The 21,118-nt window shown below is 51.8% G+C and overlaps 1 protein-coding gene across 2 annotated transcripts in view; it reads left to right on the top strand.

Annotated features, from left to right (window-relative positions):
* Nucleotides 1-742: 742 nt before the first annotated feature.
* The window catches only part of Nectin2 (nectin cell adhesion molecule 2), a 33,522-nt gene continuing 13,146 nt past the window's right edge, over nt 743-21,118 (top strand). Inside the window, exons 1-5 of one of the 2 annotated variants that reach the window (XM_034516404.2) lie at nt 743-1,065; nt 11,845-12,207; nt 17,041-17,337; nt 19,320-19,437; nt 19,833-19,981. In XM_034516404.2, coding sequence (XP_034372295.1) covers nt 978-1,065; nt 11,845-12,207; nt 17,041-17,337; nt 19,320-19,437; nt 19,833-19,981 — 1,015 coding nt within the window. In that variant the 5' untranslated portion in view covers nt 743-977. The remainder of the gene's footprint in view (nt 1,066-11,844; nt 12,208-17,040; nt 17,338-19,319; nt 19,438-19,832; nt 19,982-21,118) is intronic. The other variant, XM_034516412.2, reaches the window with a different exon arrangement.

Genomic DNA, 21,118 nt, shown 5'->3' with positions numbered 1-21,118 from the left:
ATACTGGATGGGAGGGACGCAGAGGCCAGATGCAGGGACAGAAACATTAAGAGTGACACAGAGAAAACTATGAGACAGGAAACAGAAAGTGACAGGAACGCAAAGAGAGACGCACACAGTCAAAGGAACACAACGAGAGACGGGGACTAAGTGACATAGGCACAAGGATAGACAAAGAAACACCAGAGCAGAGCCACAGAGAAACATGGGGATGTGGAGGGAGACTCAGATAGAAAAAGAGAAGAAATCTGGAAAGAAATGGTGCGGCGACACGAGAACCTAGAGGAGAGATCAAAAAGAAACGGGTCCACAGAGAAGTGACCCAGACCTACCACAGCAGCAGGACTAGAAGGGCTGGGACAGGGGTGTGGCCTCGTCAAGGGGCGGTGCCTCAGGAAGGGAGGCCCTATGAGAACTCACACACTCAGGCTAACCAGAGGGCAGTGGGGCGTGGTCTGGGCGAGAAGGCATGGCTTCTCCTGCTAGGAGGCGACCGGAAGTTTAGAAGGGGGTGTGATCACGTCTCATTAGAGTGACCAGTAGGGGGCGCAGTGGGTCTTCTCGGGTTGCTTGTGGGCGTGGCTCCACAGCGAGTGGGCGTGGTCAAATAGCTTAATTCCAGGAGAAGGCGGAGATAGAATCGTGGGGCCAGACAGGTGTGGGACGCGGGATGGGCGGGGTCATAGCTTTGAGAGGGGCGGAGCCTGAGCCCTAGGATCGGCTTGGCGGAGAGGGGCGGGGCATGTGACGTCATGAGTCCGGCCCGCTGGAGCTAAGCGAGGGGCCGGGGGGCGCGGATCCTGAGAGCCAGGCGAGGGAAGGCTGGGCCGAAAGAACTGATCCAGGGAGCCGTGAGCGGCGGAAGCCGGCTTGGAGCCGGACACTTCAGACCCCTGACTGCCCTCCCAGTCGATCGGTACACGAAGAGTGGTCCCTAGGCACCCCCTGCCCGGGCCCAGTCCCTCCCCGGGCCCCCCATGGCCCGGGCCGCAGTCCTCCCGCCGTCCAGATTGTCACCGACGCTGCCGTTGTTGCCGCTGCTACTGCTCCTGCTTCAGGAAACAGGTGAAAACGCGCGGAAGCCTTCGTCAGTCCTCAGAAGGGAGGGAACGGGGCATCGTCCCCCACCTTACTCCCAGCTCCCCGAGGCCCCTTTACTCGTGCCCCCTTCCAGGCTGGCCCTACTAATCGAGATCCCCTAAACACACCGGGCTCTCTCTCCGAGTCTCCTAACCTGCCTCTCTGCACCCCGCTTAATTACAAGTGCCCATTCTAGCCCGGGTTTCTGTCTCCCTTCGCCTCCCTCGGCGTGGAAGGGGTTAAATCCTCCCCATCCTGTGCCGATCACTTATCCTGAATCTGGATTTCCGTCTCTGCTCTCCCTCCCCTCAGGAATGTGGAGAATGTTCCCCCCACTCACACTAGCTGGAGGGTCGTGATGGTGAAGAGGGACGACACCCCCCCCCCCTTTTTTTTCTTTTCCTTCTTGCTGGGTTGGGCATTTGAGGCCCGGAGAGAATTGGGCGCGAGGGACCCACGGTAGAGGTTCCCTGGACGAGGGGGGTGGAGTTCCGTCTTTGGGAGCCCTTGGCAAACCAATGTTGAGAGTTGGGGGCACACTGAGGCGGGGAAGGTGTGAGTCTGGAGTTCAAGCCTCAGGCCTCTAGGAGTTTACAGACACTGACCCCTGGGTTCTGAGAAAATTAAGAGGTTCTGCCTCCAGGATCTCAGAAGGCGAGCCTAACCGGGATCTAGGTAGAATTGGGGAAAGGGGGTTCAAACTTGTGGGTCCTGGGTTTAACTGTGGGCAAAGAGCTCTGTTCGCTGGGGGGGTCCAGGTGCAGTTGGGAGTCTGAGGCACTATCTTGGCAGGTTCGGCTTTAACTGCAGGCAATGGAATTTCATGACCAGAGAACTCTGGCCTTTGCCCCCACTCCCCGACCCCAAATATAATCAAAGGCTAAAGACTCAGCCTGAAATTGGGAACTTAGTCGGCTGTGTCCCAGGTAGAGTCCGAGCCCAGGAGGTTTGCAGTTTTCCTCCCCTTCCCCCTTCCTTGTGAGTGGCGACGTCCCTGGGGAAGTTTTCCGGTATCGCTTTCACCTAGGTTGGGAGGGGCGGGGCGGGGCTGGAGCGCTCTGGAGTCCCGACTCCCGGTTTCGGGACCTTATCTCTCCTTTGGTCACGCCTTTGTCCTCGAAGCTCTCGGAGAGGTAAATGGGAGGAGCCTCCTCTCCAAGACAGGCTCCCCTTTCCACCCCCCAGCCCTGGAGGGGAAAGGCTCTGAGAGGCTGGGGGGGGCGTGTAAACAGGTGTGCTGACCTCGCCCCGCCCCTAGCAGGTGACCTGGCTGTTTCTTCTAACTACACACTATGGGATGGGGAGCGGGGAGTTTCTGGAGAGTTTGCTCAGAACGCGGATCAGAGGGATCGTGGGGAGAATGCCTATCACTTTTGGCCTCCTTTTTCTTTCGATGCCTCCTTTGAGGTCATCGGCCTTGACCTCCCAGATGGATGAGATCAGTACTTGTCCCTCTGGGTGAATTCTTAGAATCCACCTGTGTGGTACCTCACAGAAGATTCCACAGAACCCCAGAGCAAACCTTGTTCCTCTTCCCAGCCTGCAAAGGAGGAAACCAGAAAGGACACTCACTCTCTCTCCCCGTGTTCCACTCCTGCCTTGGAAGCCTTTAAAAGCCAGCAACCCAGCAGCCATGCTGAGCAGGCTCCCCAAAGTGCTTCCTGTTTCCCAGACCTGTGGTGACTCCCTTCTCTGCCCTGCCGAATCCCTGAGGGGATTCCCAGGGGCTGGGCCTTCCCTGTGAACGCTGAGGAAGGGACCTTGGCCTTTCCTGACCACCCTGCTCCTATCTCCACTTCCTCATTCCTTCTCCCTCCCCTTTTTCTGTCTCTCTTCATTTCCCTTTCCATCTCTCCCTTCTCTCCCCATTATCTCCCTTCTCCTGGCTCCCTCTCCTCTCTGTTCTGTTTGTCCTTTGCTCTCTAGGTCTCTCTTGCTTTTCCTACATCCTTATCCCCCTGACTCTAGATGCTTAGTCTCCCTGCTTCCTGGCCTCCTCTGGGAATGGGGCTTGCACCACCTGGACCTCCCGCTAGCCTGAGCCTCCCTCCCCACTCTTCCCTATCTCTCTCTGCTCATCTATGTCATCCAGGCAGCCCCACACAGTGGCGGGGGAGGGGAGAGGAGGGGATGACTGGCCTGGCTGTCTCTTCTCGTTAGGGAAGGGGAACTGAGCAGAGAAGAAATGGGGGATGGGGGGGGGTAGGAACTGGATAGAGAGCAGGGATAGGGACAGGAGCCAAGAGAGGGAGGGGACCAGGAATCAGACCTAAGGATGGAGTCATGCGCAAAGAATGAAGGAAGATTGCAAGGGAGGGCAGAAAGATACTGGAAAGGGGCAGGGATGCTGGGGTGCTAGGAGGGGTGTAGGCAGGGACACTGGAAGGGCAGAGAGGTTTGGTGACAGGAAAGGAGACCAAAAGACCCCAGCCAAAGGGCTGTGGAGATCCTGTGACTCAGAGGTCAGAGCACAGGCCTGTCTCAAGGCCACCCAGCGTGTAGGGGCCACAGGGAGTTAAAGACACAGGAGGCACAGGGAGTCTTGCACAAGGGCCAGCTCCCCTGCCCCCGCCTGGGATGCTGTTACATTTTTAATGCCCCAGCAATGCTGAGAAACGGAGCAGGAAGGGGAGGAGGAGAGGGACCAGGAGAGATGGCCCCGGCAATAAGAAAGTGTGTCAGGAAATGTGGAGAGGTGTGGATGCTGGTACACAGAGACACGAAGACCCCAGGGTCACAGAAACCTAAGATAGGGATGGGGAGAGAACACCTGTAACTCCAGCACTCGAAGAAGGCTGAGGCAGGGGAATTATAGGGAGTTCAAGGCCAGGCTGAGCTACATAGGAAGACCTTGTCTCAGGAAAAACAGAGTGGTGGAGTCAGGCCTGTAATCTCAGTGCCAGCATGGGGGAGGCTGAGGCAGCAGACTGTCCACCCCCAGGGCCGCCTGGAGAGTGGAAAGAATGGGAAAAAGAGATGGGCTGGGCCATGGCCCAGTGGATAGAGCTCACCTAGCATGCTTCAAACCCTGGGTTCCGTACTCAGAACTTCCTACAGCACACATAGTGTCACAGGACTGGAATCCAAACGTGAATTCAAGATTGTGCAGCTACATAGTGAGATTGAGGCCAGGCAAGGTTATCTGAGTCCTTCTCTCAGAAGAGAAGGAGGGAGCAAACCAGTTGGCAGAGTGCTTGCCTAGCATGCGTGAAGCCTAGGGTTCAATCCCCGGCACCCTAAAATCACCAGTGGGAGTGTGTACCTGTGATCTTGCACATGGAAGGTCCAGAGCCTCAGCAGTTCAGAATCATATTTGGCTCCATAATTAAGTTCAGGAAAGTTTGGACCACATAAGACCCTGACTCACACAAAACTTAATGTCGTTGTGGCAAGTAAGCCTTTAATCCCAGCACTCAGAAGGCAGAAGCAGACAGATTTCTGAGTTCGAAGCCAGCCTGGTCTAATTAGAGAGTTCAGGACAGGCAGAGATACATATTAAGTCTGTCTGTCTGTCTCTCTCTCGCTCTGTTTCTCTCTCTCCATATATGTGTGTGTATTATATTTAGAGAAACAGGCAGGTACTCTAGGGAATGAGAGGCCAAGGGTCAGGGAGAGAAGAAACAGACCCTAAAAGTAGGATCTGTACACAAGCAGAGGTCAGAGTCTCCTGGAACTGTGATGTACACTAAGGTGTCCACTCTCTTGGCAGGATGTGGGAGTAGTCTATCCCAGGGCCCAGCCAGGAAGAGCCTTTGAGAGCTTCACCCTGGTCAGCCTGTGCTTCCACAGGGGAGGTCGTCTGGGAGCTGAGCCTCCGCAGCAGAGGGAGGCTGCTCATCTAAGGGGCCAGAGGGGCCTCGGGAGGCTCACGTAGAAATCCAGACACAGCCCAAGCCATGTACCTTGGCAGCTCTGGATGTCTCACCCCTCAGACAGGCTCCGGATGTCCTCTGTGGGGGTGGCAACTTATGATTAATGTAATTAATTAATTACCCAGGTGGCTGAGGCAGCAGCTGATGCTGGTCCTCAAAGCCCTCTGGCCTTGAAGGGTTTGCTCCAGCCCTGCCGCACCCTGACATGGTGGGGGGTAGGACACAGCATGTTTTATAGGTGTGCAGGGGCCAGCTGGGACTGGAGGAGCCAGCCAGGCTGGAAATCTAAGAAACTAGGCTTCCAGACCCTCCTCCAACCTCCTCCTTCTGACGGGGAGTATAGAACCTAGCCCTCCTCCCTCAGACTATTATAATCCCCAGATCCAACCCAGCCCTGTGTCTTTCTTCAATCTAGGCTTTACTTATGCCAGAGGCAGTCTCTACTCTGGCCTGCAGGAAGTCTGCTCATCCATTCACCCGGGGGGAGAGAGGAAGTGTGTTTGAGGACCCAGCTGACATCTCTATAGAGCTGTCACCAGCCAGAGGCAAAGAGAATCAAATGTTCCCACTGGCCAGTCTCTGGTCACTGTCTCTGGGCATGGTGTTGACTGTCCGTGTCCCTGCAAGGTCACCACAGCTACTTGCCGAGAAGCCTACAGGAAATGTGTTTCTAGCACCAGGGCATGCATCTTCCCAGTTTCATGACTTCATCTCCCCTGCTCCCCCATCTGATACCCAGAATCCCTGTATCCCCCTCGACACATAGACTTCAAACTCCATAAGTCCACACGCGTCTGACCTCCTCCCCAAACCCAGTGTCCCATTCCCATTCCTGCTTGGGAGAAAATCTTCCATCTAGATCAGCAGTTCTCAACCTGTTTCCGCTGGTCTCAGGGAGCCGCAATCGTAAGTTTATTTTCATTGCTACTTCATGACTAATTTACCACTAAGCGGTGGTGTCTCAGTTCCTAAGGCCATTAGAGATATGTGTTTTTCAGTGGTCATGACCCACGTGGTTGAGAACATGTGATCTAGACATCTCTCCATCAATGAAGTCCTTACCCTGATCCAGAGGCCTTATGTTTATTTATTTATTTATTTACTTACTTACTTACTTACTTACTTATTTTTTGTTTTTTGTTTTTGTTTGTTGGTTTGGTTTTTGGTTTTTCAAGACAAGGTTTCTCCGTGTAGCCCTGGTTGTCCTAGAACTCACTCTGTAGACCAGGCTGGCCTTGAACTCAGTTTTGCCTGCCGCTGCCTCCCACATGCTGAGATTAAAGACCTGCCCCATCGCCACCTGGCACCAGAGGACTTTTCTTGACTCTTCCCTGACCTTTCCAGACTTTATCTTGTTCCTTACCCCTGTTTACAACTCTCCGAGGCTCCCCAGTACCCTCTCAGAAAAGCCCACACACTCCAATCCAACTGCTGCTTATGCTGTTTTAAGACGGGAGTTCATAGGCTAGCCTAGGCTAGGCTCTTGCTGTATCAGTCTCCCCAGGCTGGGGTTAAAGTGTGTACCCTCATACTTGGAGGTGTGTGTTCCCCATACTGGGAAGTGCAGCACTTTTTGGTTGCCCATCATTCATTCATTCATTCATTCATTCATTGAGTACATTTACAGAGCATCTTCAGAATACCAGACACTGTTCTAGGCTGCAGAATACAGCAATGAGTGAAATAGAACGTTCCTCCCCTGTGGCTTGGCTGGGGAGATGGGTGGTTGGTTCTATGTTGGACGGAGCAGATTAAGAATCCTTGTTATCATCTCCCCTGCTCCCCCATCTGATACCCAGAATCCCTGTATCCCCCTCGACACATAGGCTTCAAACTCTACAAGTCCCCACGCGTCTGTCTTCCTTCTCAAACCCAGTGTCCCGCTCCCATTCCTGCTTGGGAGAAAATCTTCCATCTAGATCAGCAGTTCTCAACCTGTTTCCGCTGGTCTCAGGGAGCCCCAATCATAAGTTTACTTATGGTGACCAGATCCTGCCATCACTAAGCTAGATAAGGAGGAAGCCATGTTGACCTGCTACAACCCATGCGAAGGCCTCTGAGGTAGAGCCTCTGCCCCAGACGTCAGAGAGGAGGCTGAGGGGCTGGGCATGAACACGCAGGGCTCCGAGTGAGAAGGGGAGGCGCCTGAAGGTCCTCGCACAGAAGAGGGATGCCAGCTGCCCAAGTCTCTCTCTGGCTGTGTGTGGAGCCTGAGAGGTGGGCATCTACCAGGTGACCCAGGCAGGAAAGGCTGGTGAGTTAGGCCAGAGTCCGCACCCTGAGGGAGCACACATAGCCTGACCGAAGATAAATTTTAAAGATCGAGCCTGAAAGGATGGGCTTCCTGTTGGCTTTTACTCGGGGAGATGGGAGAAAATGCCTCAGGCTTCCATGCTGATCTGCTATTAATTAAGAGTTTAGAAGAGCCTTAAAAATGGACTAGTACCCAGGAGGCAGAGGCAGCAGATCTCTGTGAGTTCTAGGCCAGCCAGGAGAAACTCTGTCTTGAAAAACCAAACCAAACAATTAAAAAAGGACTACTCCTGGTGGTGGTGGTGGTGGTGGTGGTGGGGTGCTGGTACAACAATGTGACCCCAGTATCTTTAGTTCCAGGCTAGCCAAAACTATGTAGTCAGACCCCATCTCAAAAACAAACAAACAAACAAAACAGGAGCCAGGGAAATGGCCCAGCAGAGGTAGGTGCTTGCTACCAAACTTGACAGCCTGAATTCTATCTCCAAGACCACACAGTAGTAGAAAGAGAAAACCAAGCCCACACCATGCATTGGCAACCCCACCCCTGCCCCACACATAAGTAAATGTAATAATTAAACAAACCAAACAAACAAAAAACACTGTTAATCACTTTCTAGAACACCTGTTATTTTATTCAGAATTAGAATCTTAGTTTGGAGGTCTTGGGGCCATGAGATTTTTGTCACTTGTAGGTTTTCATTTATGAATTTGAGACAGTCGTGGATAACGCAGGTTAACCTGGGACTCTCTGGCCCCAGATTCATGATCCTTATGCCTCTGCCTCCTTAGTTTTGGAATTGTGACTGAAAGCCGCTGAACCTGGTTCATTGACACCTCTTGTTACTTTAGCATGTGTGTGTGTGTGTGTGTGTGTGTGTGTGTGTGTGTGATAATACATGTGTGGAAGGCAAAGGACAACTTTCAGGAGTCTGTTCTCTCTGCCCACTATGTGGGTCTCAGAGATTAAAGTCAGGGCATCAGTCTTGGCTGCCATCACCTTTACCTGTTGGACATCTCACCAACCCCTCCCTGACACCTTTTCAAGCCCCCTTTTTTGTCCTTAATGCCCTTCTGCCTAGCTCCAAGACCTGCTCTAATTCACATTTGCAAAGATGTGCAATCCCAGCTCTTCCGGATGGTGAGACAGGAGAATGAATGTGAATTCAAGGCTAACTGCAGCTAACCATTGAGACCCTGTCTAAAACAAAATAAAACCCAGGCAAAGCAAAGGCAAACCCTGCCGGATGTGGCCTGTGGGGACAGGCACCGACCCTGTGAGACCCTGTGACCCGGCCTGTAAAGAGTGTCAGACCTTTTACTGGAATTGTTCCAGGGGACCCTGCAGGGTGACTTAAATGTCTTCATTTTACACATGGAAGAACTTGGGCTTGAAAAGGTCACCTAGCCTGGAAACAGCAAGCGGCAGGAAGCTCACATCTATCTGTGTTGCAATTCTTTGAAAAATGTACTCCTACTGCTGCTGCTCCTCCTCCGTGGTAGGGCTAGAACCCAAAGCACTGAGCCACGCCCCCAGCCCCTCACTGGGGGATTCTAGGCGGGGCTCTACCACTGAGCCACGCCCCCAGCCCCTCACTGGGGGATTCTAGGCAGGGCTCTACCACTGAGCCACGCCCCCAGCCCCTCACTGGGGGATTCTAGGCAGGGCTGTACCACTGAGCCACGCCCCCAGCCCATATGGATCTGCTCTGTGGTAGAAGATGAAGCCCTTTTTGTCTAGGTGGTCTGCTGGGTTTGAGTGGTGAGGCATATCCGAAATGGTGTGACTCTCTTAACTGGTGGCCACTTGTCCGTCCTCCCTAGCACTGTCTGACCCCAGTATTGTGTTTTGTCAGATTCCCTCACCAGGACCACCCAGGCTCTTCTTTTTTAAAGATTGTTTTAAGTGAATTGGTGTTTTGCCTACAAACATGTCTGCGCACCATATGTGTGCAGTGTCCAAGGAAGAGCTGCGTTTAGGATGGCTGTGAGCCACTGTCTCAGGGAACCCAGCCCAGGTCCTCTGTGGGAACAGTGGGTTTTCTTAACTTCTGAGTCATCTCTCCAGCCAATGTTTTTTTTTTTTTTTTTGGGGGGGGGGGGTTGTTTGTTTGTTTGTTTGTTTTTATTTGAGTCAGGGTTTAGCTATGTCTCCCTGACTGGCCTGGAACTCACTATGTAGCCCAGGCTTTCTTCAAACATACAAGAGATCCACCTGCCTCCACTTCCTGTGTAGTGGTGTTAAAAGCCCTTGCTACCACAGCCCAGCTTCCCTGGGTTCTCATGTGTGAGGAGGCCAGGATGGTACACGCTCACCACTGTCCACTGAGAGGGCAGCTCTGCCTGGGGTGCTTGTGCTCTGCCCTCTCCTCCCTTCCCTTCTTCCCTTCCCTTCCCCTCCCCTCCCCTCCTCCTCATCCTCTTCCTCTTCCTCCTCCTCCTCTTCCTCCTCCTCCTATTCCTCCTCTTCCTCTTCCTCCTCCTCCTCCTTCTTCTTCTTCTTCCTTCTCTCTCTCTCTCTCTCTCTCTCTCTCTCTCTCTCTCTCTCTCTCTCTCTCTGGTTGTAAGCAGCTGCTCATAGAGACAAGTCATGTGCTGTCTTTGAGTCCCTCACCTCACCTTGGGCTCTCACCTGGGGCTCACTGTCAATGGCCACTTGTAATTATCAAGCCTCTTTGTTTACAAAGTTCAGTTTCCTGTGGACCTAGGCTGAGTGCTCTTCAAGCATTCCTTGTTCCTCATAACACCCCTGGGGTGTGCGACACTGTCATTATGCCCTCATTAGGCAGCTGGGAAACTGAGGCACAGAGATGTTAAGCCCAGGATTTAAACCCACACATTGTGCCCTGGGTCATCGTGGAGTACTTCCCCCAAAGACCAGACACGGGCTTCCTCAATTCTATGTTTGCTCCCAGTGGGGAGACAGGGGCTGAAGAGAGAACTGGTGCAGAGGACTTGATTCCGGCTACAGTTGTCTGTAGCTCTGATTCCACTGGCTTTTGCGCCCCCTTCTGGCCTGCACAGGTACCTGGACACACCTACCATACATAGATGCACACACACACACATAAAATAAAATAAATATTTTTTTAAGGGAGGAATTAGGGACTGGAGAGTTGGCTTGGCAGTTAAGAGCACAAGCTGCTCTTCCAGAGGACCTGAGTTCAATTCTCAGCACCCACACGGTGGCTCACAACCGTCTGTAACTCCAGCTCCAGAGAATCCAATGCCCTCTTTTGCCCCTGTAGGTACCAGGCACACATGTGGTGCACAGACACACATAGACACACATAAACATCTGTATACATCAAATAATGTTTTTTAAAAATTAAAAATACAGCCAGGCAACAGTGGTGCACACCTTTTATCTCAACATTTCAACAGGCAGAGGCAGGAGGATCTCTGAGTTCAAGGCCAGCCTGGTCTACAGAGTGAGTTCTAAAACAGCCAGGGCTGTGTAGAGAAACCCTGTCTCCGAAAGAACAAAAGATAAATAAAGTGGGAAAGTAAGAGACGGGGCTCGTGAGACCCCACCCTCCTAGAGGAGATATTGGCAGTTGGTCGTCAGGCAATGGGGTAGCCTCAGACTTGTGGCCCATGTTCTAGTAGATAACCCCACAGCCATGCCCATGCAAAGCCCCAGAAAATACGACATCAAAGTCAGAGACAGATTTCTTGGGAAGAAAGTGGTCCAACGGGAGCCATGTGGGGGTGAGAAGATAACAGGGTGGGGCGGGGGCGGTAACAGTGACCAGACTACATTGTGTACATGTATGAAACCCTCAGGGAAAAAAACTAATGTAACTCACCTAGTAACTCACCTAGCATGTGTAATGCGCTGAGTCAGTCAGCATCAGTGTAAACGCAGGCAGAGAACATAGCCAGGCAAAGTGAGCGCTGGAGCAAATACTTCCTGTGTTAGTATTAGGACTGGAGTTCCATCCCCAACACGGAGGAGGCTGAAACTGTGAGCTCCTGGCCAACAAGCGACCCATCTCAAATAATGTGCGTAGCTGAGAGATGGCTCAGCAGTTAAGAGCACTCTGCCTCCTGGCTTGGTGGCACATACCTTTAATCCCAGCACTAGGGAGGCAGAGGAAAGTGAATCTCTGTGAGTTTGGGGCCAGCCTCGTCTACAAAACAAGTCCAGGATAGCCAGGACTTTGTTATACAGAGAAACCCTGCCCCATCACTCCCCTCAAAAAAGAGCACACTGCCTATTCTTCCAGAGGATCCAGCTTCCACATAGAGGGTTAGAACCACCTGTAACTCCTGTGTCTGGGACTCTGACGCCCCCTTCTGGCCTCCACTGGAACTGCTTGCACATGCTGCACAGACTAACAAGCCTCTATCTCTATAAACTAAAAATAAATAAATCTAAAAAATAAAGCTAAAAAGACAAGGTGGGTCAGGTGTGGTGACACACGGTTTGGATCCCAGCACTGGGAGGCAGACCTCTTGTGAATTCAAGGCAGCCTTGACCACATAGTTCCAGGCCAGCTCTGGGCTACATAGTGAGACCCTGTATAACGTAAGTCATTCAAGTGAGTAGTCTCATCTCTGCCTTGGCACTGCCTGTCCTGGGGATCTCTGGCTCGTTCCCTCCCCAACAGTACTGACCTCTTTCTCCTCTCCCCAGGAGCCCAAGATGTGCGGGTTCGAGTGCTCCCCGAGGTTAGGGGCCGCCTGGGAGGCATCGTGGAGCTACCGTGCCACCTGCTCCCACCCACGACAGAGCGCGTCTCTCAGGTGACCTGGCAGCGCCTGGATGGCACAGTTGTGGCCGCCTTCCACCCATCCTTCGGCGTGGATTTTCCTAACTCTCAGTTCAACAAGGAGCGTCTGTCCTTTGTCAGAGCAAGACAGGAAACAAACGCGGACCTGCGGGATGCCACACTGGCCTTCCGGGGACTGAGGGTAGAAGACGAGGGCAATTATACCTGCGAGTTTGCCACGTTTCCCAACGGTACCCGCAGGGGGGTGACCTGGCTCAGAGTCATAGGTGAGTGGGGGGGACCCTGGCCATTTCTCCATGTCCCAGCTTTCAGGTTGACCGTCCTTAATGTGTTGGCAAGCATCTTGTCTTTTGTTTTTATAGAAGTTTGTATGTTTGTTTTATTGAGATGGAGGGGTGTGTGTGTGTGTGTGTGTGTGTGTGTATCCATGTGCACATGCGTGTCCATTCCCTGCACTGTTTAGAGATCAGAAGACAACTTTTGGGAATCAATTCTCTCCTTATACTACAGGAGTTCTGGGGATCAAATTTAGCCTGGCGAGTGTCGGGCGTGGCAACGATTGCCTTTGCCTGCCGAGCCACTTTGTCCTTTCCAGCCTCTGCCTCTACCTCAGAGTGCTGGGATTAAGGACATGAGCCATCACACCCAGTTTCTTGGGTCCTGGGGACACAAACAGCACTTGGGTGTGTAGTAGCCCAAGCAACTCCGCCAATTGAGCTACATCCTCAGCCCCAGTTTTCTGAACTTCCTTCCTTCCTTCCTCCCTTTTAAATAGGCTCTCATGGAGCCTAGGCCGGCCTTGAACTCACTCTGTATGGAAGGCTGACCTTGAACACTGCATCCTCCTGCCTCCGTCTCTGCTGGGATTCCAGAAGTGTGCCAGTGCACCTAGCTTTGACAAATGCTAACTAAGCGCCTACTGAGCGCTAGTTGCACCAGGCGGTGGTAGCGCACACCTTTAATCCCAGTACTTGGGAGGCAGAGGCAGGCGGATTTCTGAGTTCCAGGCCAGCCTGGTCTACAGAGTGAGTTCCAGGACAGCCAGGACTACACAGAGAAACCCTGTCTCAAAAAAAAAAAAAGTAAAGCTAGTTGCTTACTCTGTCTGCTGAGGATATGACAGACAACAAGGTTTTGGTTTTGGGGTTTTTTTTGCGGGGGGGGGGGGGGGAGGTGGTTTTTTTGTATTTTTTTTCCTTGAGTCAGGGGTCAATATGTAGCCCAGACACTGGCCTCGGAGGCAGCTGGGACTGTAGGCATGGGCCATTACACTCTATCTACTCTGGTTTCATTTTGAGAACAAGAGCCATGGGGTTCTCAGTAAGCAGGAGCTGTGAGTTGGTGAGAAATTCTCCTCAGTGTCACAGGGAGGCCAGGCCAACTTGTTCGAATTAAAAAAAAAAAACAAAAAAAACAAGTAACTGAGTGGAGGACTAGAGAGGCAGGGAAGGCTCAAGGAAGCCAGGAGTGAGCTGTAGGCATGGGCTCTCCTTGGCTGGAGGCAGTACAAAATAGAAGAAGTTTTAAGCAGTTTTACACCACTGTCCCTGGACTGAAGGAAACATGGGAGCCAGAAAGAACACACCCACCCACGGGGCTGAGCGATGACTCCGTGGAAGAGACCCGGCAGGCACATGGCAGCTCACAACCATCTACAACTGCAGTTCTGACGGATCCACCGCTGTCTGCTCTCCTCTAGGGATACTGCACATGTGTGTACAGACCTAGGCAGGCACAACGCCCATACCCAGACAGCAATAAAGGACTCCCAGCTTGCTGGCTTCAACAGAGTGGCCCGAGGGCAGAGACTTCTCACTAATGCTGGAAAATGCCCTGCGGGGCACAGCCCTCCCGACGCCACAACACCCAGAGCCTTTGCCTGTTTCTGGCTTCAGAGAGTTGGAGCTTCCCTGGAGCCTCCCTGTACATTCCAGAACAGAGACTTCCTTTCTGAGGGATGCCAAGAGGGCTGCGTCCATAGCGCAGAGCAGAGCTCTTGCCAGTTCCTGGGGAACAGGTCCATCATGCCAAGCAACTCAGGAGGCTGAGGCAAGCTTCAGAGTGAGTTGAAGGCCAACCTGGGCAACTTGGACTTGTGTCAAAGTCAAATTTTTCCATCTCGTAATTTTTTGCTTCTTCAAGACAGGGTTTCTCTGTGTAGCCCTGGCTGTCCTGGAACTCACTCTGTAGACCACACTGGCCTCAGACACACAGATCCACCTGCCTCTGCCTCCCAAGTCTTGGGATCAAAGGCGTACATCACTACTGCCTGGCTTCAAAGACAAATTTTAAAAAGTACTGGCTAGGGATGAAGTTCTTCCAAGCATTTGTCTAGAATCCCCCAGTGAGGGGCTGGGGGCGTGGCTCAGTGGTAGAGCCCCTGCCTAGAATCCCCCAGTGAGGGGCTGGGGATGTAGCTCAGCAACAGAACACATGCCCGGTGTTCTACGTTCAATCACCTATGCAAAATAGAAGCAGGGCAGGAAGTGTGTGTCTCAGTTGCTTTCAATGCTTTCCTGTGCTGCACAAAGCCCTGGGTTTGATCCCCTGCACCACATAAAACTAGGGATGATGGCACCTGCCTGCAATCCTAACACTTGCAAGGTAGAATTAGGATAATCAGAGGGTGAAAGTCATCTTCAGTTGCATAAAGTGAGTTGAGGCCAGCCTGGACTATAGGAGATTCTGTCTCAAAATGAAAACACACACATACAAACACATTGCAAAGCCTCATAAAACTCTACTCTTATGCAGTAGCTTGAACAAGAGTATAGTCAAGACAGACTTCAAGCTGGGCATGGTGGCACACGCCTTTAACCCCAACACTTGGGAAGCAGAGGCAGATAGATGTCTGTGAGTTTGAGGCCAGCCAGGGCTACTCAGAGAATCCCTGCCTCCTCAAAAGAGAAGAAAGAAAGAAGTATATCAAGCCAGGCATACAAGCATTGAGGGTCTAAAGCAGAAGCACTAGTTTGAGGCCAGCCTGGGCTACAAAGCAAGATCCTACTTTGATAGAGAAAAATAGTGTTTCCGCTGCGTGCACAGTGTCTTGGGGTGTGCACACCTAAGCTGCGCTAGGAAAGGGAGGGAGACAGGAGAGAACCCAAAAGCGGTGGGGTGGCTCAGTGGCAGGACATTGCCTGTCATTTACGAAGTCCTCAGTTGCATCAGTAGTAGAAGAGAGGAAGGGATGAGGGCAGAACTACTTTTAGAACATTGATTAGGCCATAGGTACGGTGGATACAGTAACTTCTCCCTCTATGGAGAGCCCGGCAATATCAGAGCCACAAGAGGCCAGAAAAGTCCCCTGGAAGTTGGCCTTGACCTGGGGATGGGATCTGAAGAATATAGAACCCCCAACTTGGGACTGCACCCTAGCCAGGGTCCACGGGCAAGAGGAGCTTCCCAAGGGAAGGATCTGGAACATCCCTGTGGGTGCTGATGGGCAGGACCACCTGTTGGACCCTGTTTGGTCAGGAGGAAAACAGTGGGGAGAGCAGACTGACAACCGAGTGGGTACCTGCCCCGGTAGGCAGGTCCAGCAGGACACTGGAGACGCGTGAGTCCTGGCTCCAGAGACAATACTGGATAGAACCACACGAGGGAGTGGGCCCTGCTATCTTCGTTGGAGGTTTTTCCGTGTTTTCCGGAAGGATAAGGTTTTCGAAAGGGTAAAAATGGCGAGCTGGGGAATCGTTTCTCTTCCCTTTGGAAGCACAGTACAATGGCCATCACGGAAAACAATTAGGACACTTTGGTTTTTTTCCCTTCTAGTGCTGGGGATGGAACCTGGCGCTTCAGCACGGTTGATCGGAGCTCTCCCACTGAGCCCTCCCACAGGCCCCTAGGTTTTTTTGTTTGGTTGGGTTTTTGGTTTTTCAAAAAAGGTTTCAGATTTTTGTTGTTTTGTTTTGTTTTTTGAGACAGGGTTTCTTTGTGAAGTCCAAACTATCTCGGAACTCACTGTGTAGACCAGGCTGGCCTTGAGATCAGAGATCCGCCTCCTCTGCCTCTGGAGTGCTGGGATGAAAGGCGTGCGCCACCACCGCCCAGCTCAGGCTGGACTTTTAAACCATAGGCTCAGCTATGGAGTTTTCATTTTCTTCCAGGCTGTGACACTCTGTCTCTACTTTTGATTTATGTATTACTTTTTGTAACTTTGTTGTTCTGTTTTGGTTTGTTTCTAGGTTTGTTTTGGTGTATGTTTTGGGTGTTTTGTTTGTTTGTTTGTTTTTTTGTTTTTTTGTTTTTTTGACAAAAATCTCATGTATTTCAGGCTCGCCTGTAATTTGTGTGCCTGAGGCTGACCTTGAACTTCTGCTCCTCCTCCCTCCCCAGTGCTGCCGAGCACCACCTACCATACCCCATTTATTCTTTTGATTATTGATTATTGAGACAGAGTCTGAGTATATAGATCAAGCCAACCTCAAACTCAACGACTTCCTGCCTCAGCCTCTCCCAGTGGTCAGATCAGTTTGTGCTCCCAGCCTTGGTCTGTGCATCTTTCTGATAGGGCACAGTGGAGATTGTAAAATGTCCTACATGGGCCTGGCTTGGTGGTGCACACCTTTAATCTCAGCACTCGGGCGGAGGCACTTGGATCTCTGTGAGTTCAAGGTCAGCCTAGACCACATTGTGATACCCAGTCTCAAAAAAAAGTTATATATACATAGGTATATCATATATATAACATAACAATGATAAACTACAATGTATTATAAACATAATATATAATACACAAATATATATATATATATATATATATATATATCTCAGAGTAGGATAATGTATGCCAGACAGATCCTAAGCACTGGGTATGTCAATTTCTTTAATCCGTGTATCAGTCCCATGTAATATCAGAGAAAATGATTTAAATGGCTGCCCAAAGCTGTGCATATGCTAAGCTAGTGAGCTGGGCTCTGAACCCAGGAAGCAGAGCCTTACTATGTGGTTTCATGTTGTCTGTCCGTAAGTCCGTCCTGTCTGGTTCCGTCTGGTCTCGTGTCCGTGTCTCCCCGCCCCCACCCCAACCCCTGTTGAGACATTTGTGAAGTGACTGCAAGTTGTGAGTCACAAGCCTTCTTTGGTCGTCTCCCTAGCCCAGCCTGAGAACCACGCTGAAGCCCAGGAGGTCACAATTGGCCCCCAGTCCGTGGCTGTTGCCCGCTGTGTCTCCACGGGGGGCCGCCCCCCTGCCCGAATCACCTGGATCTCATCCCTGGGTGGAGAGGCCAGAGATATTCAGGAGCCGGGGATACAGGCTGGCACGGTCACCATCATCAGCCGATACTCCTTGGTGCCCGTGGGCCGAGCGGATGGCGTCAAGGTCACGTGCAGAGTGGAACATGAGAGCTTCGAAGAGCCAGTCCTGCTGCCGGTGACTCTCTCCGTACGCTGTGAGTGTGCCGGGAGGTGGCTTTCTCTCACACGCTGTCCATGCTGGCTCCGAGTTCTGGTTTCCTCAGTCTCCACCAGCCAAATCTTGCCTATGGTCTATACTACTAGAGATCCACCCTAGCCTGAGTCTCCCAGGTACTGAGTGGAACGCTCGCTTCTGTGGGTTCCTGCCTTCCGGAATCAAAGATAAGCTGAAAGAGGGTTGTGAGCCCAGAGGTTCACTTATTTTGAGGTTTCAAGAAAATAGGAAAATATGCCGAGCATAAATAGGAAATAGCTCAGTCCTTCAATCTCAGCATTCGGGAGGCAGAGGTGGGAGATCTCTGTAAATCCGAAGCCAGCCTGGTCAACAAAGCAAGTCCAGGACAGACAGGGTTGTTACACAGAGAAACCCTGTTGTGGGGGCGGGGAGGACTGTGAGTTTGCCTGCAGACAGCTGTCCCCTGCATCATCATCTTCTCTGGCTTCCAGGTAATGTGTGGTTCCCTGAAAGTCTTCCACTCTCCTAGGTCCACGCTGATCACCCGCTCTGTTGCCACACTATGTAGTCATTGATTCACTTTTGGAATCATGTAGCCTGGTTTCATGTAGCCTGGTCTAGCCTCAAACACCCCAGAGAGCTGAGGAAGATCTGCTCATGCACAGACCCATAAACTGTGCCTTTAACCTGTAGTCTCCACACAGGGCTCCCTCCTGCCTGAGTCACCTGGATTTCATCCCTGAGCAGCCACCCAAGGGGTCCCAATTCTTTTGTTTCGGGACAAGGTCTTGTGTAGTACAGGCTGCCCTCACGTAGCTGAGGATAACCACTGCTCTGAAACTTCTGATCCACCAGACACCACAGATGCCACTTGAAGAGTACAAGGATAGGACTGGAGAGATGGCTCAGTGGTTAGGGGCACTGACTGCACTTCCTAGAGGTCCTGAGTTCAATTCCCAGCAACCACATGGTGGCTCACAACCATCTGTAATGGGGTCTGATGCCCTCTTCTGGTGTGTCTGAAGACAGTGACAGTGTGTTCATGTAATTAATAATGAATAATTATATATTTTTTAAAAGAGTGTAAGGATTACAGGCCTGAACTACAGCAGGTCCTATGAGGAGCTGACAGCGGAACTCAGCGCCTTGTGCGGGCGAGGCAAGCGCTCTAGCCCAGCTGCCCCTCCTGTTTAAATTACCGATCTCTGACCCTCCTCTCCTACGGTGCCTTTGGCCTCTAGAGTCCCTGGGCTTCCCCAAGCCTTCCCAAAGTGTCCTAGTCTTCGGCAGAAACTGCCTATGGTGACAGCCCTCCATTTTGTCTGGGGACATCTCCCAGCACTCTCCACACACAGGGCGGGACCGCCCACCCCCAGCTTCATTTTGTTTTAGTTTGTTTTGAGTCAGAGTCTCACTGTGTTGTCCTGGCTGGCCTTGAACTTTCTATGCACGGGAGTGTAGGGCAGAGGCATTGGGTGGGTCTAAAGCTGGAGACACAGGCAGATGTGTGTCTGCGGGTGCTGGGAGCCATTCTCTGTAGGAGCAGTTAGTGCTCTTGACCACTGAGCCATCTCTCCAGCCTGTTTCTTGAGTGAGGGTCTCTGGTGTATGTACTGGGTTACCTTGAGCTCTCTGTAGCTGAAGATGACCTTGAACTCATCTTCCTGCTTCTGCCTCCTCAGTGCTAGAGTTACAATCATGAAACATGCCACTCAGACCTGGTATTTGCAGTATCCTGTCATTCACTGTGACAGCAGACTCGAATCCCAGTGGGATGGTTGTGCCCTTGTTTTTGTGATAGAGTTCCCTCACTTCATCTGCAGTGGCCCTTTCCAGCCATGCTCATCCTGAGACCGTCAATGTGAGCCTGGCTACCCTGGCTTCCTGTGGCCTGCTAAGCCACGTTTGTTATGACTGAAGGATCTCTCGTCACCAATGCTGCTAACTTGTCTCCAGTTCTGAATTCTGCCTGTCTCTGAGTCAGTCATCCTTTTCTCCCAGACCCTCCCGAAGTATCGATCTCTGGCTATGATGACAACTGGTACCTTGGCCGCAGTGAGGCCGTACTGACCTGTGATGTACGAAGCAACCCAGAGCCCACAGGCTATGACTGGAGCACGTGAGTGATGTGAACCTAGGATTGGGTCTGAGAAAGGGAGGAAGGCTGGGGTGTGCACCCCTGGGTCTGAAGGAGGAGAGCTGCGGTGTGTATTTCTGGGTCTGAGGGAAGAGGGCTGGGATGTGCACTCATGGGTCTGAAGGAGGAGGGCTGGGGCCTGGACCCCTGAGTCTGAGGGTGAAGGGCTGGGGTGTGCATCTCTGGGTCTGATGGAGGAGGACTGATGTGTGCATCCTTGAGTCTGAGGGAGGAGGACTGGGGTCTATATCCCTGGGTCTGACGGAGGAGAGTGCCTGGCCTCCCAGGTCTGCAGGAGGGCTGACTGCTGGAGTCTCCAGGACAGCCTGCTCTCCCTGGATGCCTGCTGTGTTACTCACCTCACCCCATACCCTTAGGACCTCGGGCGTCTTCCCAGCCTCCGCAGTGGTTCAGGGCTCTCAGCTGCTTGTCCACTCTGTGGATCGAATGGTCAACACTACCTTCATCTGTACAGCCACCAACGCTGTGGGGACAGGTCGTGCTGAGCAGGTCATCCTGGTGCGAGGTAAGGAAGCCTTGTGGTGTTTGAGTTTAAAGCCCAATGGTTTCTCCCTTTGGGGCTTGGGTCCACTTTGGGGTGTCACTGACGCTGCCCTGGGATAAGAGAGAGTCAGACCCACCTCTGTCCGCACAGATGAGCACGCACTTCAGCTTGCCCATTTGGTCTGCAGGTGTAGGCTGTGACCATGGGCTGTAACTGGAGGTGACCAGAGAGGAGTATAGGTGGGGGACTTTCAAACTAGGGGCTTATCCTTAAGCCAGGGCTTAAGCTGGGCACGATGTAGGTCTATAGTCCCAGCACTTGTTCAAGAATCTGAGGCAGGAGGATTAATGCGAGGCTAGCCTGTGCTACATAGTCAGACCCCTGTTTTTAGAAAAATGCCCCAAGTTCATTGAGAGAAGAGACTCAAGAAGTCGGCTTGGGTCTGTGGTGGAGGCAACGTCTAATGGCAGCGGTAGGGCTTTGTCCCTCGGAGAAGAAAGGAGTGTCTTAACTCCCTCAATCCTTATAACTACCAATGAACAGACCCACACAAAGCAACAGCCTGCTCAGTTGTGAGAACCATGGCCAAGATCCTCAGCTGGAGACCCAGGGCTGGGAATTCTCTTTAAACCTGGATATCCAGTCACCCAGATGTAACCCTATATAGTTGGAACAATTGTCCCCTAGACACACCCCAAGAAAGAGCGACACTGGCCAGGGCCTATGTATGACATGCCACAGGAACCATGAAAGGATGATCCTTAGAAATACCCTTAGCCGCCGGGCAGTGGTGGCGCACGCCTTTAATCCCAGCACTTGGGAGGCAGAGGCAGGCGGATTTCTGAGTTCTAGGCCAGCCTGGTCTACAGAGTGAGTTCCAGGACACCCAGGGCTACGCAGAGAAACCCTGTCTCAAAAAACAAAAAACAAAACAAAACAAAACAAAACAAAACAAAAAAAAAAAAAAAGAAAAGAAATATCCTTAGCCAGAATTAGTAGAAAGTATGGCAGAAGAATAACAAGTTCAGAGCACACAGGGACTACCGAATTAGTTCTGATCTAGCCTGGGCTACATATAGAAAAAAAAACTATAATCTCTCAAAATAAAACATAAGAAGAGGCCTAGAGAAATGGCAGTGGTAGAGCCACGCCTAGAAT

This window comes from Arvicanthis niloticus, chromosome 1 (assembly GCF_011762505.2).
Source record: "Arvicanthis niloticus isolate mArvNil1 chromosome 1, mArvNil1.pat.X, whole genome shotgun sequence".
NCBI classification, from domain to species: domain Eukaryota; kingdom Metazoa; phylum Chordata; class Mammalia; order Rodentia; family Muridae; genus Arvicanthis; species Arvicanthis niloticus.
The sequence above is the reverse complement of the archived record's forward strand: the minus strand, read 5'-3'. Positions and strand labels throughout refer to the sequence as shown.